The sequence below is a fragment of the Perognathus longimembris genome, chromosome 13 (assembly GCF_023159225.1).
Source record: "Perognathus longimembris pacificus isolate PPM17 chromosome 13, ASM2315922v1, whole genome shotgun sequence".
Classification (NCBI taxonomy): domain Eukaryota; kingdom Metazoa; phylum Chordata; class Mammalia; order Rodentia; family Heteromyidae; genus Perognathus; species Perognathus longimembris.
Genome location: NC_063173.1, coordinates 10,522,280 through 10,548,916, shown reverse-complemented (window position 1 = coordinate 10,548,916; position 26,637 = coordinate 10,522,280). Strand labels below are relative to the sequence as shown.

The window sequence follows — 26,637 nt, the reverse complement described above, 5'->3', positions numbered from 1 at the left end:
TGGGGGCTTGAACTCAGGACCTTGTGCTCCAGGTCAACTTGGCTTTTTATTAATGCTAGCGCTCTACCACCTGAGCCGCATCTCTAGTTCTGGCTTTTGGCTGGTTAACTGAAAATATAAGTCTTGGGTTTCTCAGGATGAGCTGGCTCTGTACTGAGAGCCACAGATCCAGCCTCCTGTGTAGCTAGGATTATAGGAGCCCCGATGTGTGTCTTGAAAATCTTTTCTGTGACTCATTAAGACATTTGACTCATTTTTTTTCTCTATTAAGGTAATAAGCATCACTATAATTGATACAGTAACCAGTTTTTTTAAAGTCACTATAATTGATACATTAGTAATGAAAATAAAATGTAGGGAGCTCTTAAATCATTTTTGAACTATGGTGATTTTTTTTGATTAGCTTTCTTGATATACAGAAACCTTAAATTAGATGCAGTGCCCCTTATTTGCTGAGCTATTAGAATTTTATTCAGAAAATAAAAATCTCTGATCCACTTGAAGTTCATAATTCTTTTATGTTGAGTCCGTTTGTAATTCCTCCAGGATATAATATTATCAGTTTGTAAGAGGAGTTATAATATTAACTACTTCCTGAAATTGCAGGAGAGGGTTAATATGTTAGTAAGTATAATATGGACAAACTGAATGGCTGTGTGTGTTTTAGGGTTCCATTTCATAATTCTCTTCGCTTATTTTAATATAAAGATTGTGTTTTAAATTAACTTTGACAAATGAAAATGGAACTATAGACAAACAGATGAAAGTCTGGTGTGTCCTGCTCTCCAAACAATCTTCAACCCATGAATCACTTTTCTTTGGGACTGTCTTGTTTAAAATTTGGTGATTTGCGTCATCATGGATCCATTTAGAGGTCATTATGCAAGACAAACAAGGAGAAACATAATGATATAGTATTTAGAATCTGGAGAAGTGGACTTTGCAGATTGGCCCGTGGAATGATGACACAGAGGTCGCAGGTTGGTGGGTCAGGAACATGGAGGTGTTGCTTCAAGAGTTCACTGTTGCAGGCAGGCAGTAGAAATAGGTTCTGATAAGCTATTAAACAGCATGGTGATGATAGTTTATAAGAATGCATTATGTGCTTCAAAAGAATGAAAAGAATGATTTTTTTAATGTTCTTATTACAAATAAGTGGTGCATACTTGAGATGACACTTATCTAGATTACCATATCTTGGTCATTCCCAATCGTCTGTCTGTATAAAAACATCAAATTGTATCCTATCAATATGTGCAGCACTTATTTTTAAATAACAATAAATGAAAACATGCAATAGGACCATTGTAAAGAGTGTTAAAAAACCTTCCAAAGAAGGAAAGTACAAAAATAATGAGAGCATTTATAGCAGTAGGATGTCTCCTATTTTCAGGTCAGAGTGGATCTTGAGAAAGAAGAGCTGTAGATGAAATCCAGATGAGTGGAGTCACTGAGGTGAAGTGCTTGGAAGTGAGTTCTAGCACAGGAGTGGGTTTGTGAGGAGATGGAGAGAACTTGAGAGAGAGAATGCAAATGAGAAAAGTGTAATTTAAAACTCATGCAGACTTACTAGTGAATAAAGATTCCAATATGTCCTGATTGTGGACGGTCAGAAAACAGTTTTCAGACCAGTGCTTGCAAAGCCCAGAGTTATCTAATGGGTAAGAGCAAGATACTGACCCTCGGCTGGAAGGATGTGCTCAAGTGCTTTTAACAGCAGCAGAAATGAGACATGAGCTGAGTTTTATGGCCGTTCCGAGCGGAAGAAACTAGTTTTTCTAAGAGGACTTTTGGTTTCTGGACTCTTGAGGGAGTTACTGGTTGCCATGATGTTTAAGGAGGAACAGAGAGAGACCTAGAGCAGACGGGACAGGGCTGCTTTGATTTGTTCTTGACTATATCTTGATCCTTGCCTTGTTTGTTCAGCTAGGATTGTGTTTAAGCAGAGCCTCTGCATCTGTTCTCAACTTCAACTGCAGTCTTATTCTTCTACCCATGTGCCGGACACTCCTGGCTTTTCTGCGAGGGTCGCATAAGGTAAGTCACAACTTTCAGCGTAGCAATCAAGTGCAACAGTCAACTTTTCATGGTCTGATTTCATCTAGAGAGCTATCTTACCCGTGATGGAAAGAGCCATGCTAAGGTAATAGGTGAGATTTCACCCAGGCAAGGGCAGAAGAGAGAAGAAAATGTTACTCACAGTGTGTTCAGGAACTGTGCTCAGCCTTTTGCAGACATGACTGTAACACCTTACAATGATTCTGTAATCAGGTATTAGTAATCTATTTTGTTCACAAGAAGTATGAGGCATAGAGAATGTTAAGTGACTAGACTGACATCATAAAACTACTGAATGGCATACCTAAAGCCAGCCCAAATTCTGAGCTCTTTCCAGTATACCATGCTTGCTGGCATCCTACATTGTCACTCACCTGAGTTCAGATAAGCAAGCTAGACTTGTGGCCTTTGAGCACTGAATAGAAAGACTGCTAGCATTGGCAACTCATCTCTACTTAATATATATACTCATTTATAGCTGCAGAATAGGCTTGAAAAAGGTAACTTGATAAAGTATCGATTGTCCTGTGTAATATATATTTAGAATTGTGAAATAAAGGAGGAGATGACAAAGTACTTTAGCAGTCATTTTACTAAAACGCAAATGAAGTTGATTTTCATCTTTGATTATTTTGTGTATACCTGTGAGCATGCAAACAAACATATGTGTGTATATCCGTTTATTCTTCACTGAAGTAGTAAGATGATAATGAATTAATAATGATTTTTAAAAAAAAATTGAGTTGTTAGCATGAACTTACTAAGTTTGAAGTTTCATGAAGTTCATATATAAAGATTTACTGTAGCCAAAATTCTCAACTGCTGTATGTACTTATATTTGGAAAGTATTTTAATGCAGTAATTTGTGGAAATAACTTCCCCTAGGTAGCCTACCATTGTTAAATGCTAAGTTTTGATCCCTGGGGCTGGCCATTGGCTTGGCATGAAGCAAAAGGAGATAAGTGGCAGGAAGTAAAAAGTTCTCATTGTGGTCTCTCAGTATTTAATAAGTCTTAAGGAATTGTCGCCCAGTATGAAGTACAGATATTCAAAGATGCTTGACATTTACATTTCTACAACATCAAGCAGGCCTTTAAAACCATAGATGAGATTGCACCATTTAAAAATAAGTGATTTTTTTACTTCAAAAGGAAGTCGTATATACAGTGAAGTTCAAAACTTCTAGAAATATGCAAAATTACCAGAAAAAATTTCCCTTAATCTTACTCTTCCAGAACAACTACTGATGACAGTTTGGGATAAATGCCTGCAGAGACAGTAACATACAGTGCATTACTTTTGAACAGGAGACAACCACAGTGCCCGCTATCAAATCAATCTATCACCTTTTTATATTCCTTTGAATGTTTTGAGTCTTCTGTTGACCAGATATTCCATAATTCATTTTCATAATTGTGTGTATGTGTGCATGTGGAGGTGTGTGCATGTGTGTGTGTGTGTGTGTGTGTGTGTGTGTGTGTGTGTGTGTCCTGAGGCTTGAACTGGGAGCCTGGGTGCTCTTCCTGAGCTTTTTTTGCACTTGAACCATGGCTCCACTTCTGGCACTTGGTGGTTAGTTGGAAAGCAGAGTCTCATGGGTTTTCCTCCCACCCTGGCTTCACACCTCGATCCTCAGCTTCCTGAGTAGCTAGGCTTCCACGAGTGAACTCATCCCACTAAATTTTGACTCATAAGTCTTTGCTCTATTTCCAGATCCTGATATTCTAAACCAAACTACTTAAAACTTAGTACAAATACCTTCCTGGTTGCATTGTTTTACCACACTGAACCATTTTTATTTAGATCCCAAGCAGAATGACCAGAAGAATTCTGGACAAAAGCAGGACTTTTCACATCACCTGTGGGGTCACCATCTGTATTTTCTCAGGTGAGAAAGCCGAAGATCACAAATAGTCTGCTAAATTACATACCTTCCTAATTGTAACTGAATACTTTGATTATTTCTTATGTATCAGCTATGTTGAAATTGAATTTTTCTTACTACTTGGGTTACTTTAGTCTCTCATGAGTCTGAATAGGAGTGTCATATGACTTGTGAAATGATCTTGTTCAGAAGTTGGCCTCTTAGCTGATAGGAACTATTTCCTGAACATAGATTATTATACTTTTAAGCAAATACTTAAAAATACTTAAAAGTAAATAGACCACAGATTTTCAAGCTTTACAAATAACCACATAGGATGAACTTAGTTCCTTCCAATTTTCATTTACAAAATGTGATTTCACCCAAAACGATATGTGATAAAACACTTCATTTTCTTCTTTTCCTGCTCTTGGTCTTAACTGAGCTTTTGTGTTCAAGGTTGAATGCTCTGTCACTTGAGCCACACTTCCACTTCTGTTTTTGCTAAGTTTGTTAACTGGAGCTTAAGCATTTGGAGGGTTTGTCTGGCAGGGCTGGCTTTGCCTTACATCCCAGCCTCTGAGTAGCTAGGGATACAGGAATGAGCTGCTAGCACCCAGCTCTGATACTGATGTCATTTCGACGGGACAGTTACGTATGACCATATCTACTCAGGAATGTTTTGATACAGCTCTTAAGAAATGATTAAATCTAAGCTTTTATAAAATACTAAAAATTGTTGAAATGGTGTCTTCAACACCTTTCCAACAGTAGTACCGACCACATCAAGAGAGAGCCGTGGAGAAAGGCTCGGGTGTACTTCAGTGCAGTGTGGGATGAGAGCAAAGCTGTAATAGGATTATGGACACATTAGAGCTAGGGAAGAGAAAGGGTCTGAAATAGAGGAGAACCTGAAAGCTTTGCTATCTGTATTACTTGACTAGTTCTAACTTGTAATTATGTCCAAATATTCTGGTTCATTTGGACAAGCAAGAGGCTGAAGTGCTGAAGAATACTGTCATACACAGGCTTGTCTGCCACAGGGTTTGCATTCCACCATTTACTAGTGGTCTCACTATGTCTCAATTCTCTCCATTACCTCGCCTTTCTTATTGTTATAAGACAATCCATGCAAGGAACTAGGAACTTATCTCCCAGCTGCCGTAAACTAAAAGCCCCCAATTCTTTTCACCTGAGATTTTAATAAAAGTGGATATATACCATTTTATGTAGCTTTTTTTGTTGAAAATAATTCACATTAAAATTTTTGAACCACTCTCTTGGGTTCTTTTGTTTGTACAGGATTTTGCTTTTGAATTAGAGTCTTGCTAGCTTTTCTTGGGTGACTCTGAGCAGAAGTGCTCTTTCTCATCACTCTCTAGTTGCTAGATTATAGGTATATACCACCATATTTAACCATACAGTGTGTAGTCAAAATATAGACCTTCAATTTCACATGGTAAGATTTCTTTCAGATTTCAGTATTGATAAAAATCGTAAGACACAAAGCTTTTGTGTAAATATAATTTTTTTATTTCTTTAATTTTTTTTGTTTTGGCTGTGCTATAATTGAATCATATCACATCTTTTACTTGAAACAGTATATTTGTTGATTAGTTAATCTACTCCCAACTTTCTGTTTGCTTTTACTTTCTTTTATAAAATAATTGAAAATATTTTTTAGAGTGGATATAGATCTACTGTACATTTGAAAAGAGATTTTCTCTATATTATATGCACTTGTTTCCTCCTTCTCCTCCACATACAAATTTGTTTTCACTAGTGAAATTATGTTGTTACATATATACATATATGTTACATATATGTATACATATGTATATACATATACATACATACACACACACACACACACACACACACACACACACACACACACACACACATATATACTGGTCTTGGGGCTTGAATTCAATGCCTGGGTCCTCTCCCTGATCTTCTTTTTTGCACAAGGTTAGCTCTGTACCCCTTAAGCCACAGCTCCACTTTTGGTTTTCTGAGGGTTAATTAGAGATAAGACGCTCATGGACTCTGCTGCCTGTGCTGGCTTTGAACTGATTCTCAGATCACAGTCTCCTGAGTAGGTAGGATTACAGGAGTGAGCCACAAGTGTCTGACTTATGTTATGATATTATTATGACTCCATAGTTTATCTATAGGATCACCCTTGGTGATGTGCACTGCTTAGGCTTTGAACAAACGTCTGTACGTATCCACCAATGTTGTGTCTGATGACCCCATACTTTGCCCATGTGCTCCTCTTTCTCCTCTGGCTCCCCAGCTTTGCTTTGTCCAGGATGTCACACAGTTGGAATCATATGTATGTCGCCTCTCCAGATTGACTGCGCTCACTTAACAGTAGATATTTATGTTCCCTTCCCTTCATGCTGTTTTAGCACTGAATGATATTACACAGTCTGGATGCACCATGATTTACTTATCCGTTCACCTAGTGAAGATCAACTTGTTTGCTTCCAAATTTTGCCAATTATGGATAAAGTCACTGTACATATTGGTGTGTGAGTTTATTTATGGATTTAGGTTTTTAGCTAACATAAAATAGAGGAATTTATGGGTTCTGTGGTAAGATGATATTCAGTTTTCTAAAAGGCCACAAAGCTGTCTTCCAAAGTAGCAGCATGGTTTACATTTTTTGCGAGTTGACCGGCATCTGGTGGTGCTGGCGCTCTGGATGTCAGACATTGGGACATAAGGGAGAGATAAAAGATGTGGAACACCAGGAGCCATTTAGTAAAAAAGAAAAAAAAAAGAAAGAAATGTCTATATTATTAGATACATATAATGTATGTGAGTGAGATGGAGGTATAATTACCTATCTTTTTTCCTCCTTGACTTGCTATTTCAATATAGTCTTTGAAAATCTGATAAACAGTTGCTATTCAGGTGATTTATGTGTTTGTATTTTAATCACTTTTAGTTTAATATTTCATTGCTTATGTTGTTGTCACAGTTTTGACCTTTATTGACCCTCTCTGGCTCCTTGGTATTGTGTGTATTAAACCTCCCTGTTGTGTGTCTGGTATGCTTCTCTAGGTGTGCATGTGGCTGCCCATCTAATAAATGCCCTCAACTTCTCAGTGAACTACAGTGAAGATTTCGTTGAACTGAATGCAGCGAGATACCGACATGAGGTGGGTAGTCTCTGTCTCTCCATTTTCCCTCACTACTAGAGGACTAATGAGGTTCTGTGATTTTTTTTTCAGAGCAGATTTATCCTTTGCTGCTCCTTTGGAGTGCTTTTTTCTTTATTGTCAAAGTGAAGGACAGCGGGGTTACAGTTTCATATGTAAGGCCAGTACATTACTTATCCAACTTGTTACCTTCTCCCTCATTTTTCCCCCTCTTCCCCTTCCCCAGCTCCCTCCCACGCCCCCATGAGTTGTATGGTTAGTTTACACCAATTGGTTTTGTAGGTATCACTTTTTCTACGGTTTGTCTTTTTATCCTTTGACTCTCATTTTTGGTATTCCCTTTCCCTTCCCTAGCTTCAGTACGTGTCTATACATTATCCGAGTTACTAAGATCAGTTACAGTAATAGCAGGAGTAAAACTACAGAAAGGGACTAGGAGAGAAAAAAGTTACAGTTTCACATGGTGTGTTGAAATTAACTACATCTATGATATACCTCTTATTTCCATAACATGGAGTTCATTTTGCTTAGCATTATCTTATGTGTTCATTTGAGCATAGCTATTGAGCTGTTGTGCTCTTCTGCTATGTCTATCTTAGATGTGTACTAATTATTCCCTATGAGGGAAACCATAGGGTTTATGTTTTTTTGGGTTTGGGTCACTTCACTTAGTATGATTTTTTCTAAGTCCTTCTCTTTTCTAATGAATGGGGCAGTATCATTCTTTCCTGGATGGGGAGAATTAACATTGTGAAAAATGACAGTATTGCCCAAAGCTATCTACAAATTCAATGTGATCCCTATCAATATTCCAACACCATTCTTCAATGAAATAATGGAAGCAATCCAGAAATTCATTTGGAACAATGGAAGACCTGGAATAGCAAAAACAATCCTTAGTAGAAAGAACAGTGCCAGAGGAATATGAATACCAAACTTCAAGTTGTATTACAAAGCTATAGTAATAAAAACAGCTTGGTATTGGCACAAGAACAGGCCTGTGGACCAATGGAACAGAACTGAAGACCCAGAAATGAACTCACAGACCTACAGATATCTAATCTTTGACAAAGGAGTTAAAAAGATAGGATGGAAGAAAGACAGCCTCTTCAACAAACGGTGCTGGCAAAACTGGGCCAACACCTGTAACAAACTACAACTAGATCCCTATTCATCACCCTGCACCAAAATCAACTCCAAATGGATCACAGACCTGGAAGTAAAATCAGATACCCTGAAAACACTACAAGAAGGGATAGGAGAAACGCTTGGACTCCTTGGCACTGAGTGCTTTGTGAAATGCAGTTGCCAAGTAGAGTTCTATTCCCTTTCCATAGGAAATATAGGTAATTACTATTTCAGTCACTCCTGCTAATAATGGCAGTTTTCAGTATCTACCATTTGTATTCTGCCATGCTCAGATGCTTATCATTCACACCTACCCTCTGACACACACTAGCTTCTGTCTAATTCCAACCATTCAGTGGAGCGTGCCAACAGTGCCCTTATAGTTTACGTGGTCTGGGATGAGTCTCTGCGTGGATAGTTTAAAAAGTTTTAACCAGGTGATTGCAGGGTGGACTCAGTGCCTTAACCTGCCAGTGACTGCTCTCCTCTCCATGTAAACGATTTCAGACCCTGCCGCTCATTCTCCTCACTGCCCCTCTGCCACCTAATTCTGGATTACTTTGTTCTTACTTCTGCTATGCAATCTCCTGTGCATCTACTTTCCTTATTTCCTTCTCTTTAGAATGGCTTTTCATTAGCTAATTATAATCAGCTTTTGTCTTACATTTTTAGTTGTTTAGTGTTCCAGTTGTTAAACCATTTTGTGTTAAAGGATGGAGAATATAAGTATTTTAAAACAAATTAAATGGAGTTAAAAAGTTGGAACTTCTTCAAGATTAGCCATAGCAAAATATTGTATACTTTTTTCTGTTTGTGTGATATTCTCTGATACTTACTCCTCTGTGGTTTGTTTCCATAAATATACACCCTAACTCCTATGTGTCATCCTGCACACAAATCATATCCTTTTCAACGAATGCACCATCTTTTATTTTGTGCACCATCCTTAAGTACAGGTGTTTTGTTGATTCCAGGATTGGCATTAACCACATCACAGTAAACTCATTTCTTTTTTCATATCTGTCACACAAATACATAGGCCAAGAACTTTAATTCAAAGTGCAGATTTTAAGTTTTAGCAGTAGTACAAAACAATTTTAATAGGAAACAAATTGTTTTCAAAAGGCTTTTCCAATATATACACTTCTACCAGCAATGTATCAGCCTAGTTACTTTCTGACTTGTTTCCATGTTTGTTTGTTTTCTTTTTGTGAATCTGGTAGATGAAAGTGGCCACTCCATGTTTTAATTTATATGCCTCTTTTCCTTTGTTATTTTACCCTTTTCCTAATGTTTCCCTTTGTTCTTTCTCCTCTTTTAATAAATATGTATTTATGATCAAGCAAGTATAGGGCTCAATGTAGTTGAAGTACATGTACATATAAAACATATACACTCAACATGGTTGAACAGTCAGCTTAAGTCAGTTGCTACTAGTCCTCAACTAACATTAACACTAGGATTTTCCTGCTCTGCCTTTCTCTTTGTGTTGACATTCTTTTTTTTTTGGCCAGTCCTAGGCCGTGAACTCAGGGCCTGAGCACTGTCCCTGGCTTCTTTTTTTGCTCAAGGCTAGCACTCTGCCACTTGAGCCACAGCGCCACTTCTGGCCATTTCCTGTATATGTGGTGCTGAGGAATCGAACCCAGGGCCTCATGTATACGAGGCAGGCACTCTTGCCACTAGGCCATATTCCCAGCCCCTGTGTTGACTTTTTATTTGTAAACGTGTTCTGAAAGGTAAGTCTCATTTAAACTGCAATAAGTCTTGAGATGCTCAAATACAGAGACCAAATACCTTGCTACCTACCTATAGAATTTTATATCATCCATGTTTTATTTTTCAATCAAATTTTTTCCTTTTCCCCAGGATCCTAGAAGAATTCTCTTCACAACTGGTAAGTCATTGTTCATTACCTTTCTTTGTCTTGGGGGAATAGCTTTGACAATAAGCACTGACAAGTTGTGTGGCAGTCAGATACAATTTAGCATGTAAAGGTGAATTTGCATATCAGAACCAATATTAAGAATTCAGGGGCTGGGGATATAGCCTAGTGGCAAGAGTGCCTGCCTCGGATACACGAGGCCCTAGGTTCGATTCCCCAGCACCACATATACAGAAAACGGCCAGAAGCGGCGCTGTGGCTCAAGTGGCGGAGTGCTAGCCTTGAGCGGGAAGAAGCCAGGGACAGTGCTCAGGCCCTGAGTCCAAGGCCCAGGACTGGCCAAAAAAAAAACAAAACAAAACAAAGAATTCAGGCATAAGGTTACAGTGACCACAGAGTGATATGTTAATGTTTGAATGAGTAAAGCAGTAAGAAAACCTGCTCTACAGGTTTTGAATTATCCACCAAGCCCTGTGGGTACTAATGTAGCTCTAATAATTCACTATTTCAGTAAGACTGCATGTGTTCTTACAGCCCAGAAGAGCCAGACCCTGGTGGCTCATTCCTGTATTCCTAGAGGTTTGGAAGACTGAGATCTGAGGATCATGATTTGAAGCCATCCCTGACAGGAAATCCTGTGAGACTGTTAGAGCCAATTAACCACTAAGTGTTAGAGGGCCAGCCTTGAGCAAAAATTATAAGTGAGGGCTGGGGATATGGCCTAGGGGCATGCCTCATATACATGAGGCCCTGGGTTCAATTCCCCAGCACCAAATATACAGAAAATGGCCAGAAGTGGCGCTGTGGCTCAAGCGGCAGAGTGCTAGCCTTGAGCAAAAAGAAGCCAGGGGCAGTGCTCAGACCCTGAGTCCAAGCCCCAGGACTGGCCAAAAAAAAAAAAAAAAAAAAAAATTATAAGTGAGAGAGCCCTTGCTTTGAGTTCAGGCCCTAATACTGGCACATTAAAAAAAAAAATAACAACAATAAAAGACTTGTAAGAAAGAGGAGAAATAGTCATTGCAGTCAGTATGCCTCCTTTTCACTCACAATTTGTTTTTCCTTTCAATCACGTTGTCCACAAATCTGTTTAACTTGTTCACTTTTTTAAAAGCTCATTTATACATCTCAAAAATGTCCTTGAGAGTGGACAACTCTTACTACTTTTCTTCATCCTCACATCCTAGTGTGAGGTTTTGCAACACGTATTTCAAGGAGAGGGAGGACTGGGAGCTGATGACCTGTCAATCCGCTGTGAGAGGCTTGCTAGGTAGGCTCAGGACTGTGGAAGGGGTTAGGTCTCATTACCCTGCCAAATATAATGTTTTCCCTGGGAACCAAATTAATGATGAACAGTAACAAAAATTATATGAACATTTCCCCCTGCATGTTACAGTTATGTGTTTAGGTTACATTTTCTTTCTGCCAAGGGATTTGTGGCATTTGCCATGTATAAAGTATTTAATAGGTTGTTTTTTTTTTTCTCAAGGAACACAAATTAGTTTTGCTTAAATTTTTCCTCATCGGAAATATGTTTTTATGGGTTAAAAATGGATGACAAGGAAGAGGAGAAAAGCAAAATAATTAAAAAGCCTGGGTATGAACAAGTGTACATTTGATTGATATGAATTTTTAAAAAAAATTTTGGTGCTGGTCCTGGAGCTTGAACTCAGGACCTAAGGAGAGAGCTCTATCACTTGAGCCACAGCTTCACCCTTTCTGGGCTGGATTTGCAGTGTGATCCTCAGATGTCAGCCTCCTGAGTAGCTAAGAGTGCATACATGAACCACTGGCACCCCGCTGCTATGAATTAATTTAAGAGACATAACCCGACCTTTGTATTCTACTAGAGAAAGTTAAATCAATGCATTGAGCTATTTATAAGTACTTGAAGAAGTAGGGTTTCTAAAGCTATACTATTTTTCTTAATATGACTAGGATATTACATTAAGATTAGTTGACATAATTAATAATTCTGTGCAAGCAGGATATCCCTTCACTTGTCATATACCCCATCATTTTACATTGTTTCCAGAGGGTGCCAGGAGTAGTGTTAGAGTAAGAGAAGATACTTAAATTGTGAATTTCCTGATTTTGTCTTAAGAAGAAGTCCCTGGAAGGCACATGACCATACATTGTATCCATCTCATCTCCTGAACATCTCATTATCTGAACAGCTCATAATACCTTCTTGCTACTTCTTGCCTTTTACCTGAAAGAGAAAAACCTTTTTGTAGTTGTTCAATAGTTGCTAATCTTACAATCTCTGCAGATAAATTGTGACTCTCCTGTAGTATAGATTGCTTTACCAATATGTACTGTCTTTTCTATGGAAAAATGAGTTTCAGGGTAGGGATGTATGGGTGGATGCTTTTATGGAACACGGGACTAAGATAAATCATTTTTGTGACTTCTGCTGATATAGATGATTTGAGTCCCCTCACATGAGTCGTTGTTTTGGTGGCCCAGCCTCACATAATCTCATGACAGAAATACTATATTGGCCAGCTAGAGCTGTAACCTGCTGAGGTAGTGACCTCCACTGAAGATCAGACACATGGCTTCCTCAGGAGGAGTCAGGAGCTCCAAGGTCATCTGGTTGACCCCACTGGTTGACAGTAGTAGCTGGTGAGAGAGCACTGTAGAATTTATGGTTGGCAGGAGGATGGGAGATGTTATTTTCTACAAATAGACTTTGTTTTATTACTACTTTCAATGATAGACATGGATATTAGACTTTGGATAATGAGAGTTTGGGATTACATTTCATTTTTGAATTGTTGCTACTGACTGAAAATTCCACACTCATCTTTAAGTGTTCTTAGGTGCAGTCCCTAGGAAAAATTAAGTTCAAGTGCAGGAATACATATGCATATTTGGGGCTGTCCTGGTGGTGAATGGCATTTTTATTAGTTGACGGGTTTCTCAGATTTTAGTGTGCTTATCTCATACTCTTCTCTCTTTGGGTTTAAATTTTTTCACTGCAACTTAAGAATAAAAAACTAACATTGTTTTCTGGAAAATAAAGTCTATAGAAGAACAAGTGACAAAGTTATAGTTAAACTTGCTACAAGGGGACTGGCAAAAGTGTATTTAAATTAGCAATTTATAAATTGAAATAACTTTAGTAGGTTGGATTACACAAGCATTCACTTTAAATACTTATATGTTACATATCTAAATTAGATATTATCCTATGATGACAATTAAATACTCAACAGCTAGCTTCACTTAGAAAAGCTTGCATAAGTCAATACAATTATGTTTCCAATTGTGTTAGAAGAAGTAAGACAGAAAGAGGATAGTAAATAGAAGATTGCCTACTTCTGATGACATCAGGAATTTTGAAAATGAAACTCAGGTTCATCTAGAAATGATAATGCAGTATACCTCTTTCTGTCCTCTTCTTTCTCCTCCTTCTCCTTTTCTTCCTTCTTCTTCTACCCAGTTTTGGGGCTAGAACTCAGGCCTAGGCACTGTCCCTGAGCCTTTGTTTTCTTTTTGCTCAAGGTTTGCACACTACTACTTCCTGAGCCACAACTCCACTTCCACCTTTTAGGTGGCTAATTGGAGATAAGTATCTTACAGACTTTCCTGCCCAGACAGGCTTTGAACCTCAATCTTCTGATTTCAGCCTCCTGAGTAGCTATTACTACAGTTGTGAACCACTGGTGCTCAGCTATAATTCTTCATTTTAAAGACTACTCTTCAATGAGTTTAATATACAAAGATGAAAAAATATGACTAAACATTTCTATTTTCCTAAGAAATCCAGTATAGAATTGGTTTCATAACTTCTTCAAGGGCTCATAGAAAAGGAGTATTCATCTGGGAAGTAACTCAGTCCGGTGCAATCACACTAGCCCAGTAATTTTTAACTACCTTTTCTTGACAATTGGATTGTGTAGCTATAAATATCTAATACGTTGGGATGTAGCTAGAGATAAAGCTAGTGATGTGATGGCTTCTCAGTCTGGGTTTGGGTGTGCTCTGCAGTACACCAGGAGAACAGCACTTCAATCATTTACTTGAATCCTGTTGGCCTGCCTGGGTCTCTGTGGATGAGTATTTAATGGTCCGCTCCATATACCTACACATACCAATCTGAGCACTTACAAGCACCTTGTAACTCTACTATTTGATACGTACCTCTCTCTGGCATCCCAGGATATAGGGGGGGTCTCTCTGCTGTGTGCTTCCTGTGACTGGAACTTGGGGTTTTCTTAAGGTAGTCTCCCTTTTCCTGTTTTCGAATTTTAAGCCATTCTAACTATAGCAAGATTTCTTTTTCATTGTTATTCACAAGTTTTCCTCTTTCACTGATCTGTAATCTACTATGTTTACAAGTTGCAGTCTTGTTTGGTGGTGCTGAGAATTGAACTCAGGGCCTAGGGCAAGGCAGGCATGTGCTGCATTTCTGAAGTACATCTTTAGCCTGCATTCTAGCCTTTAAATTGTTCAGGAGATAAAAAGAAAAAGAATGAATTATGTAGACAAAATGTGCTAATTACACTTGCTACATAACAAACGGAAAAGGTACTTATATTAAGAATTTAATAGTTTCATAGTTTGGATTATCCCAATCTTCATTTAAAAATACTAATAAATGGGGCTGAGAATGTGGCTTAGTGATGGACTGCTTGTTTAGCATGCATGAAGCTCTGGGTTCCATTCCTCAGTACCACATAAACAGAAAATGCCAGAGTGGTCCTGTGGCTCAAGTGATAGAGTGCTAGCCTTGAGCAGAGAGGCTCAGGGACAGAGTCCAGGCCCCAAGTTCAAGCCTCAGGACAGGCAAAAAAAATAAGAAAAGAACAAAACTAACCAATAAATTCTTTTTATCACGACTTTAAAATGTACAACATGTCATTCTGATTAAAATAAGTGTTAAAAATAGTTGTCATTGCCAGGTGCCAGTTCAGTCTCCTGCCTGTAATCCTAGCTACTCAGAAGGCTAAGATCTGAGGATTGTGGTTCAAAGCCACTTGGGGCAGGAAAATCTGTGAGACTCTTTATTTCCAATTAACCACCTAAAAGCAGGAAGTGGATTTGTGGCTCAAGTAGTAGAATGCTAGCTTTGAGCAAACAAGCTCAAAGACAGTGTCCAGGTCCTGAGTTCAGCCTTCAGAATCAGCACATGTGCACGTACACCCACACAAATACCCCCCCCCCCACTCATACACATAGTTTATGATCATTTCTCTTAGTTTACAAGAGATTAAAAAAGATTAGAGTTTTGCCTAGGAACAATTATAAGACCATGAACTCAAAATATGTACACCACTGGCTGGTCTGATCTATTTCATATTAAAATGGCTGAAGTTTACCGTTTCATACCTCTATGATTTTCAATGTGGTTGTCACGTTCTGCTCTAAAAGGAATTCACTGGTGAAATACGTTGAAGAAATACTTAAGTTTAGCTGGAGGTTTTGATGTGAGTATTTCTAAGACTTTAATACACTACTATGTCTTTGTACTGGTCAGTGGATGATTATGATTTTTGTGCTCTCTTTCATTTTGTTTTAGTTCTATGGGTATTTGAGCTCAGGGCACTGTACTTGCTAGGCTAGGGCTTTACCACTTGAGCCATGTTCGGGGTCTTATGCTTTTGTCCAGGTCAAGTTTGGACCATGATCTTCCTATTGCTGTCTTTCTTGTAATGAGATTACAACAGCATACTATTATGTCCAGCCTGTTTTTGAGGTAGGGGCTTGCTAACATTTTTTTTTTTTTTGCTTTTGTAGTTGTTTGTATTTTTTTACCCTATATACCACTGTTTACCAGTATACATGGTTTCCAAAATGCTCAGATAAGATACAGAGATAGTGTAGGTACAACCACAGGAAGGGGATACAAGAGGATCATCAATAATAGAAGCTACAGTTACACATAGCACGTTGACAGTAGTTACAACAGTGATATAACAATCGTTTCCATAACATGGAGTTCATTTCACTCAGCATCATCTTATGTGCTCATAAGGGTATAGCTATTGGGCTCTTGTGATCCTCTGCTGTGACTTGCCTAAACCTGTGCTAATTATTCCCTATGAGGGAGACCATAGAGTCCATGTTTCTTTGGGTCTGGCTCACTTCACTTAGTATAATTTTTTCCAAGTCCTTCCATTTCCTTACAAATGGGGCAATGTCATTCTTTCTGATAGAGGCATAAAATTCCATGGTGTATATGTACCACATTTTCCTGATCCATTCGTCTACTGAGGGGCATCTGGGTTGGTTCCAGATTCTAGCTATGACAAATTGTGCTGTGATGAACATTGTTGTGCTGGCGGCTTTACTGTGATTTTGTTTATGGTCTTTTGGATAGATACCCAAAAGTGGGGTTGCTGGGTCATAGGGGAGCTCTATGTTTAGCCTTCTGAGGAATCTCCATACCGCTTGCCAGAGTGGCTGAACCCAGTTTACATTCCCACCAACAATGAAGTAGGGTTCTCTTTTGGCCACATCCCCTCCAACAATTATTATTGTTGGTTTTCTTGATATAGGACATTCTTACTGGGGTGAGATGGAATCTCAATGTCGTTTTGATTTGCATTTCTTTTATGGCCAGTGATGTAGAGCACTTTTTCATATGTCTCTTGGCCATTCTCATTTTCTCAACAGAGAAGTCTCTTTGTAAGTCTTTAGCCCACTTGATGAGGGGGCTATTGGTTCTTTGAGGATTTGTTTTGGAGGAATGTAATTTTTTTAGTTCTGCATATATTTTAGCTATGAGTCCTTTGTCCGTTGAATGGCCGGTAAAGATCTTCTCCCAATCTGTGGGCTGTTTATCTTGTGAGCTATGTCCTTTGCACTGCAGAAGCTCTGCAGTTTGTTGCAGTCCCATTTGTCCAACCTTTCTTTGATTTGTAGCCTTTCTGGGTCTTTGTTAAGGAAGTTCCGTCCTGTGCCTAGGAGCCCAAGTGTTTCTCCTAGTCCTTCCTTTAGTGTTTTCAGGGTATCTGTTTCCAATGACTAGTCTCCTATCTCTCTCATGTATATAGTTGGGCTTTCAGTCAAATGGGCTTTCAGCCATCATATGAGGCTAGCTAGCATTTGTGAATAACACAGATTCAGGTCTCCAAGAATTAGTGTTCAGCAATACACTTTGGCACCCATTTTTTCATGTGTCCTTCTAGTGAGGTGCTCTAAAGACAGTCCCTGTCTAATATAACTACATGTTCTTAACTACATAGAAACATTTTTATGTAATGTTAGCAAAGGCCCAATAAAGTCATTGCAGAGACTTTTCCAACTACAAATTTCATTCTGTGTAGCTATTTTGGATTCTAACAATTTGTTAATCATTAGCTTAAGTGAGAGTCTATTTTTTAGTTATTTAAAATCAGGGAGAACAACCTTTTTTCATTCCTCTTCAAATGTTTTGATTTACAGTTGAGGTTTACTAATTTACACATACATGTGAATTATACAATTTGATTGGCTTCAATATACATGCACACACATATTACAAATCATGTCTAACCATCAGCAACATTAAGGTGCCAAGCGTTTCCATTAGTGTATCTGAATAATGTCTTCTGTCCTCTACCCCTCATCAAACTGATCTGCTTTTTGTCACTAAAGAATGCTGTTGATTTTCTATATTATTTGTGGGGCGAGGCAAAGTCTTTTTTGTTTTTTTTAAACAGATTCTTTCTGAACCTGTTGTTTTTTAGTGTAAGTTAGATTATTTTCTTCTCTTATTCCCAGGAAGTGAGCATTTACGTGGAGGAAATGGAAAAGATAATGGGAAAGAAAATAACCTAGGAAGATCTGACTTACTTTAGGTACATCAGGAAACACATTTCCTAAGGGTTCTAAATCTATACTTTGGGGAAAGCGAGCAGAAGAAAGCACTCAAGAATTGAAAGATTGAATCTTTCATCATTCCTGTGGCCCTTCAGTTGGGATATTTTTCTGTTGTAATCAGTTCAATGTTATTTTCCAATGATTCTAAACCTCTTGGATCCAAACAATACATATCTATACTGTTCTTAGTCTGCACCCTGCGTGTCTGATTCTACAAGTGGCTCACACTCCTGGTAGCCCTTCCGTTTCACAGGCAGTGTCTTGCCTAGAAGATAAGTGAAGGGATGTGTGTATTTCTCCAGGCAGATTTGTTTCAGCAATCTTACTTTGTGTCCCAATTTAAGAGTTTCTCAGAGCCATTAGAACTTTCTGCTGTTTGTTTGATTTTAAGAGGGAAAAAGTATAGCCTAGATAGAATATTAAATGTGGTAGTGAAAATGTAGCAAAAAGTGCCTATTGTTATTTCATCTGCAATTTATGATTTATCAGTAATTCTTTTGAGACATGAAGATGTTTGCACATTTTGTATTTTTAAATTATGCTAGTGTATATTTTTCCATACTAATTAGGAAGAAAAATGTCTGCAAATGTTAATGCAGTAATTTTTCTTGAAATCTACAGTTCTTTTTTTTTATATTACCATACGTTAGTTATACAGGGAGGTTACATGGCGACATTTCCACACACATAAAATGTATGTATTTGTGTTTTAGCATTTACATTTATATATGTGTGTACACACTGGAGTATGCATATACATTGGAATAAACATGTATATGTAGAAATAAATGTACACATATACATTGGAATGAATATATATACATATATTATATATATGTATGCATAAAATTTTCAATCAGTTTCCTCTGTTTCACTCTTCTTTACCCCTTTTTCTTTAAACAATTTTTAACAGGTTTTCTTGTCCTATTCTTATACATGGAAATATTTATCTTTATTCATCCCCCTCCCACAGGTACCTTCTTCCTTACCCCACAGTGTTTTAACTGAGCATCCTTTCTTCCTCTCTTCCTCCCTCCCTCTTCCTTCCTGCCTTCTTTCTTTCCTCCCTCTCTTCCTTGGGATTTGTCACGGCATTTCATCTGTGAAATGTATTTTGCTCGGAATGGTCCTTTTCATTGCTTTCCTTTTCAAATATATAATTCTTCTTTGCACATTTGCCTCTTAAAAAAGCTTTAGTTTAAGAGAAAAATTTTTTCTTTAAAATTATTTCAGATATTAAAGTCCAAATTGAGTTATTTGAACAAGAAACTGATGAAATTAGTAGTTTAGAAAAAGGTGAGAGGGAAGAAAATGAGTATAGGATGGGGGAAAAAATCCAGAAAGGACGCCCGCCCCTCCACCCTGGCAATTGTCATGGATATTGGGTCAATTTGAATATGCAGAAGTAAGTACAGATTCACAACTCTGAGTATGACAGTTTAGAATGTAGGAATGGACTCTTCTATTGAAAGAAGAAGAAAACAGACTCTAAGGATTTCAAACTGGTGATTTTTAAGAAGGCTTGTTTGAAGGCGAACATACATTAAGATATGTATTTTGAATCTTGCTTCTTATAGCCCAGCACATTTTTTTTTAATTTTAAGATTATTTTATTTTTATTTTTTTTTCAAATTTTTATTATCAAACTGATGTACAGTAAGGTAATAATTTTTTTAAAGTATGATTTAACTTAAAATGGACTTGTATACTCTTCTTTTTTTCTCTGTAGTTCCGGGCCTGACAGGAGTCTGCATGGTGCTTGTGCTGTTTCTCATGGTTACAGCTTCTACCTATGCAATAAGGTAAGAGCCAGCGTCTACCAGTCCATATTACTTAGATTTCTTTTCAGATTGTCTTCATTTTCATACAGAGGAGAAATTTTTGCTGATTACAGTATTTTCTCAATGTAGTTTTCTGTTTAATGGATTATTCTGGAGAACAAAGACAGAGGAAAAGACATTATAGAAACATATTTTGTTTTCAGAATTTATTTTTTGCATTTTTGGATCCATAGGAATTGTATACTCAAACTTCAATAACCAATGAATTTGGAGTTTTTCTAGATCTTCCTTCTGAAGCATAGCAATCGCAACTCATAGACTTTACAATTATTAGGATCAGATGATTTACAATTATTTTACAGCTAATATGCTGATGGCAGTTTTAACTTGAATTTTTATTACTTATTCATTTATTTTTGTAATATAACAATCTAAATAAAGTTTGGAAACAGTATTGGTAAATATTTGATGAAATAATTGAGAATACCTGTATTCATAATAATTTTTTTTTTTTTTTTTTTTGCCAGTCTTGGGGCTTGAACTCGGGCCCTGAGCACTGACCCTGGCTTCCTTTTGTTCAAGGCTAGCACTTTACCACTTAAGCCACAGCGCCACTTCTGGCATTTTCTGTTTATGTGGTGCTGAGCAATCGAACCCAGGACTTCATGCATGCTAGGCAAGCACTCTACTGCTAAGCTACATTCCCAGTCCTCATATTAATTTTCTAATTAGAGTATTATGAGCAATTTCAGATATACTTAATCAGAGTGCTTTCATGTGTTCTTTTGGGTGGATATAACTGTTGGAGAATGTTTATAGTGCCCTAGCTTTCCTATCAAAGTTTTATGGAAGAAAAAAATATATTCCTTGTAACTTTGAAAAAATCTTAAAGCATTCTATTTGATAGGTTGTGAAATTTAATGAAAACATAAATAAATGTTTCGAAAAGAATTTCCTAATAATATATACAAATGAGTCTGTACTTCTAAACAATGCTACTGAAATATTCACTTCCCTTTTAAAATCTCACTAGTAAATTCAGAGATCAGTATCATCATATACTTTCTAGTGCTGATGTTTTAATCTTTATTTATCTGGAAGTACTGATATTTAAACTCAGGCCCTATCCTTACTAGGCAGTTTCTTACCACTTGAGTCAATCTTCTAGCCTTTTTGACTTTGGATAGTTTTAAATAGAATCTTGTGTCTTTGTCTGATTAGATTGGGCCATATTCTATTTATGCTTCCTGAGTAGCTAGGATGACAGGCTTTTGCCACCATGCTCAGCTGTGGGTTGAGTTGTGAATCTTACTTATTCCCTTAAGCTGGCCTCAAACTTCCATCTTTTCAATCTCCATGTATTAAGTATTTAGCTTAAAGAACTACACCACTGGTCTAAAAAGAAATGTACTCATTATATGACTTTTGTAACTGTATCCCCTTTACAATCTAACCTTTACGATTAAAATAAAATTTAAAACAAAAACGCTACACCACTGTGCTAAGATTCTGGTGTTTATTTTTATAGACTTAATCTTACTGTATGTTTGCTTATTAGTTCCCCTCCCCCTATTTCCTCCAAAATCACTCTCATACTCTCTTAAATCTCTTGTCAGCTATCTATTTATGTATCTAAACAAGGTAACATTATAGTATTATTTTCAGTCTGATTTTATTTAAGTATGCGCTGAACATTCTTCAGTGTCAATATTTTTGTCTGAGAGTGTGATATTGTACTGTACCATATAGACAGACATTATTTTCCTAGGTCCATATTGTTGGTCATTTCCATTTTTTAAAAGATTGAAATATGAACCCTCACCTATATGTCTCTGAATTTTTTTAATGATGTCCTAAGAAATACTTTCTAGATGTTGAATAACTAGGTTAAATGGTAAACTTACCTCTAAAACTTTTATTTGGCATTAGAAATTGCTTCCTTGCGCAAAAGAAAATCATTACTAATACATGACAGTTTAATGTTATGGAAAGTTTGCATTAACAGTTTTTGAAGTTCTTGAAGGGTCATGGTGCATTTGTTATGTTGATGTACAGGACTGAAGATAACAAGCTGAGAAACAGCCAGGGAAATGTTCTTAATTGAGAGCTGGTTGCATTAGGTGGGATATGAAGATAAGCCTCTGCCCTCCACTCAGCCACTGAATTTGTTCTCATAGGCATTCTATAGCTCCTTCTTTGCTCTAGCTTTAATCACGAGAATCTTCTTTTATTTAAAAAAATGGATCATAGAGACCGTCTTCTACTTTCCATTAAAACATTAAAAATTTAAGTGAATGCTCCAGTTTTTGATTTCTTATAATGGGAGAGAGTACACAGATGGTTCCATATGTGCCAATCTTTTAAAATAAATAATAGATCCTATTTGCAGCTAACAGGAATATAAACATTTTTCATCTTAACAGGTTTTTAAATGATAGTTATTAATATTACCTTTATGTATAGATCAAGATAATTATAGTCAATAAGATAGTAATTAAATTTTTTTCTTTACATAATTAGAAAGAATGAAAACCAGAATTGAGAGCACAATTCATAAGAAAATAATAGAATTATTTCCTTAAGAATCAGAAAAAAATACCTAGGTGATACTTTTAATTCTGATATTATTTACATATCTTCAGAAATGAAGCATGAATAAAAGATAACAATGTATCATCACCAATTCCAGAAAAGTAGATGTAATAGTCTATTTAAAATTTATACATTTACTGTTATTAGCAAATAAAACTTTTGAAAATGATAATAAAAATAAAAAATAAATATTAAAACCTTTTTATACCACCTCTAATTTGAAAATTGAGATGCTATTCTTTGTTACAACAAAGCATAGCTAATCATGAGAAGCTGAAAGTAGAAAGTCCTTTTATGTTCACTGAGAGAAATGTGTAGAGATTTGAAGAAGTTAATATATAATAACTGCCATTAAAAAGTCATAAAGGAGCACCTTTCCCTTTATTCCTCTTTTACAACATGCACCTGGATATTCCCACAGATGAATTTCAGAATCACTTCAGTAAATTCAATAAACAAACAAATGAGCTGTCCAACAACCGTAAAATATAGCTCAGGAACAAGTTCACCTTATATTATACAGTCTTCCTTGCTTAGTTTTTTTTTTTTTTTGTTATTGTTGTCGTTCAAATCTGGTGCTCTACAACTTGAGCCACAATTTTTGCTTAACTTTTTGCTTGGCTAATTGGAGATAAGAGCCTCTCAAGATTTATCTGCCCACTCTGGCTTTGAACCTTGACCTTCAAAATCTCAGCCTTCTAAGGATTGCAAGCATGAATCAGCAGCACTGAACTTCATGACAGCTTTAATCATATGTACCTTATTTCAGTTCTTCCCATGTGTCTTTATTTGAAACCCACCAGTTTTCCATAAGGACAAAAATGTTACTTATAACTTCTCTACGCTAACTTTGTGTGGTGGATTTATACTTTGGTATTAATAGATGAATCTCAAATGAATTAGTACTTTTAAAATTGTGATATATTTGCAACAAATATATATCTTTTCAGTGAGATGGGATGTGAATGGGATTGAAATTATCTGATTCATTTGCAGAATTTCCGGTTATGACATCTTCTGGTATACACATAACCTCTTCTTTATCTTCTACATGCTGCTGGTGTTGCATGTTTCAGGGTAAGTTTCAAAAAAATACCCAAACCATATGTGCTTAAACATAGATTAATGAGAGATACTTCTGGAAGAGTTTTCATGGGAAATGGTCAAAGAATTTGGTGTCTTGAAGTTAATGTTGTCACAACTGAAAGGCATAAATCTATATTTAGCATCACATAGTTTAATGAGGCCAATATAAAAGTATATTTAAATTGAACACAATAGTTGCTTCTCCCACTGTTCCATTGTTTTTAAAGCCCCATATAGTATCATAATATTCTCTAAAAGAAAGTAAGAGATATTTTGGTGTTTTTTTTAGATTGGTATTTGGGTTGGTACTCAGAGACTAGGCACTGTCCTTTAACATTTTGCTCAAGCCTGGTGCTGTACCATTTGAGCCACAGTGCTACTTCAGACTTTTTGCTAGTTAATTGGAGATAAGGGTCACATGAAATATTTTTGCCTAAACACTGAACTGGAGTCTTCATGTCTCATGCTCTTGAGTAACTAAAATTATAGGCCTGTGCCACTGGCACCTGGATACTATTGTTTTGTTTTTTTGATTCTTAGAAACTGTCTTGCCACTGTGACATTACCAGTTTTGGGTTTATAAAATGTCTACAGGCAGTAATTGTCAGGAAAAACAAAAGTTTAAAAAGACCAAAGACAAGTACATGTCAAAAAATAAAAACAAAAGGAAACATCCTACGTTTTTACAAAACATATTCTTCAAATATTCTGACAAGCATTTGTACCCTAGCGATGTCCTCAAAATTATGGTGATTAAAATAAACAAGGGGTCATGGGACAAAAAGTGAGTATCTGTTTATAAGTTTTTATCTCCTTGGCCTCCAGCACTGGACATGGAGGTTTGGCTTGACTTTCATACTTCCCTGGACACAGTAATAGGTGGGTAACTGGCGTTAGGTCCAGCACGCAGATCCAGAGCAGGAAGCAAAGTATTACGACTTAATACCAGGTGCTTTTTCATTGCCTTTCACTATAGCTGCTCAGGGATCTTTTCTACTTTCCTCTCCTCACATAGTACATAGCAACCCATGTTAGGAAGGCTCTGATTGCCTCACTTTGAGCAAGCTTTGTGCTTCTCAGTCTTGATGACAGCCCGGATCCTCTCAAGGCTTTCTTCCAGTTCTAAATACCCACTACATGCAAGGTGTTAAGGTCTACAAATGCACAGATGTTTTAAATGTTTTTATAGTTTAGTCACTGCATTCTAGGAGCCTAGGAGCAAAAGTAAATTTAAGGAAAGATTAAAGACCATTGTTCCTTTTTTGTGTTTTTGTTTTGTTCTTGTCCCTTGAGCTTCTGTGCTCAAGGCCAGGCCATTAGCCCTTGAGTATAGCTCTACTTCAAGCTTTTTAGTGGTGAATTGGTGATAAGGGTCTCATGGACTTTCCTGCCCAGGCTGGCTTCAAACTGTGATCTTCAAGATCTCCATCTTCTGAGTGATTAGGGTTACAAATGTGAGCCACCAGTGCCCTGTTAGTTTTTCCTTCAGAAGGCTTTGCAATAAAATTTGTTGATCCTGTGGTCATAATATGGACCAGTAAGAAGAAGGTGTTGCTCATAGCAATACCCTTGGCATCCACAGTATACGCTTTCAAGGAGACTGACTGCCTTTGAGGAAAATCATGGTCATCAAGATAAAAAGTCCCGTAGTCTAAAATTACTCAAGGGGCTGGGAATGTGGCTTAGTGGTAGAGTTCTTGCCTTGCATGCATGAAACCTGGGGTTTTAATTCTCCAGCACCACATAAGCAGAGAAAGCTGGAAATGGGCACTGTGGGAAAGGGCTCAGGTCCTGAGTTCAAGCCCCAGGACTGGCAATAAACAAACAAATAAACGACATCGATAGAATTACTCAAAATTACCTGTCTCATGTACAATGTAACTTGGAGTAGCATGGAGTAGTTGTCACAAAATTTTGTTGTCACAAAATTACTGTTGTAAACATGAATACTAATTACCAAGAAGTGGATCATATTTCGTTCTTTTTAAAATTTTTATTTTTATTGCCAAGGTGATGTGCAGAGGGGTTACAGTTACATACTTAAGGTAGGGATTACATTTGTTGTCAAATTTGTTATCTCCTTCCTCATTTTTTTTCCACCTTCTCTCTTCCCTAATCGTCCCTCCTCCAGCAGTTTTACAACTGGTTAATAATATCTTGCCTTGTAAGTATTGCTGTTGCATCGGTTCCCCCTTTATCCTTTGTCTCACTATATACTCTTTATCTCCAGTGCTGTGGATGTTTGATTCAATTTTCCCACAGCACTGCCCAACTTCCACAATAAATGTGGGCTGCCTTTCCACAAATCTGAAGTTTTTACTTTACCACTTCAAGTAAGCACCTTCACTTTTACTTTGCATTTTGAAAGGCAGACTCTCACTGAATGAATAACAGGGAGGCAGCAGATCACGGGATAGAAACACAGCTGTGTACGTGAGACTGAGCTGTTCTCGATCAGTTGAGCTATGTAATACATGGATGGGAGTTAAATATTTTATTTTTGAAATCTATTTTTGTGTTCAATTTATTATTTTTGTTACCACAGTTTGGTCAAACTACCAAGTATAAATTCAAAATGCCTCGGGTATTTTATGTTCTTCAGTGTTCAAAATTTTTGAGGATAAGTAATATTGTTATTAGCTTTTTATAGATGGGAAAAAAACAAAACTTGGTGAAATATACCTAGTGATGGAGCCTAGATTCAAACTGAGGCACTTTGATGTGAAAACGCTTAGTTTCACTTCCAGACTATATGCTTTTGAGGACTAGTTCTGAGAATTTCATCTTAAGAGGTTTGAAAAGATTATTATCTGGACTTTTCTGGGGTTTGATATATCTGTTTTCTTTCCTTTCTTCCTGTCAGATAAGACGAAATGTAGTAATTGTGTGTGTGTATGTGTGTGTGTGTGTGTGTGTGTGCGTGCGTGCGTCTGTCTGTCTGTCTCTCTCTTGAGTGCTGTCCCTGAGCTGATTTTGTTCAGGGCTAGAGCTCTAATAATTGAACCACAAACTCCACTTTCAGTTACTTCATTGATTTTGAATCACAATCCTCAGATCTCAGCCTCCTTGAGTGGTTAGGATTACAAGTATGAGCCACGGGTGCCAAGCAAGATGCAAAAATTTAATAGTACAATTAATTACGCATTATTTGCCTTTCTGTACTGCTACATTAAAACTTGGAGGAAACATGTTTCTTTGCAATTCAAAACAATCAATTGTTTCTTCTCTTGAAAATGATTATTAATTGGTTGTACACAGGGATTT

At 37.1% G+C, this 26,637-nt stretch overlaps 1 protein-coding gene across 4 annotated transcripts in view; it reads left to right on the top strand.

Annotated features, from left to right (window-relative positions):
- Nox4 (NADPH oxidase 4) overlaps positions 1-26,637 on the top strand; it is a 146,682-nt gene that overhangs the window by 37,703 nt on the left and 82,342 nt on the right. For 2 of the 4 annotated variants that reach the window (XM_048360097.1, XM_048360098.1), the window contains exons 3-8: positions 1,927-2,037; positions 3,862-3,946; positions 6,995-7,092; positions 10,090-10,117; positions 19,644-19,716; positions 23,284-23,364. In XM_048360097.1, coding sequence (XP_048216054.1) covers positions 1,927-2,037; positions 3,862-3,946; positions 6,995-7,092; positions 10,090-10,117; positions 19,644-19,716; positions 23,284-23,364 — 476 coding nt within the window. The remainder of the gene's footprint in view (positions 1-1,926; positions 2,038-3,861; positions 3,947-6,994; positions 7,093-10,089; positions 10,118-19,643; positions 19,717-23,283; positions 23,365-26,637) is intronic. The other 2 variants (XM_048360100.1, XM_048360099.1) reach the window with 2 other exon arrangements.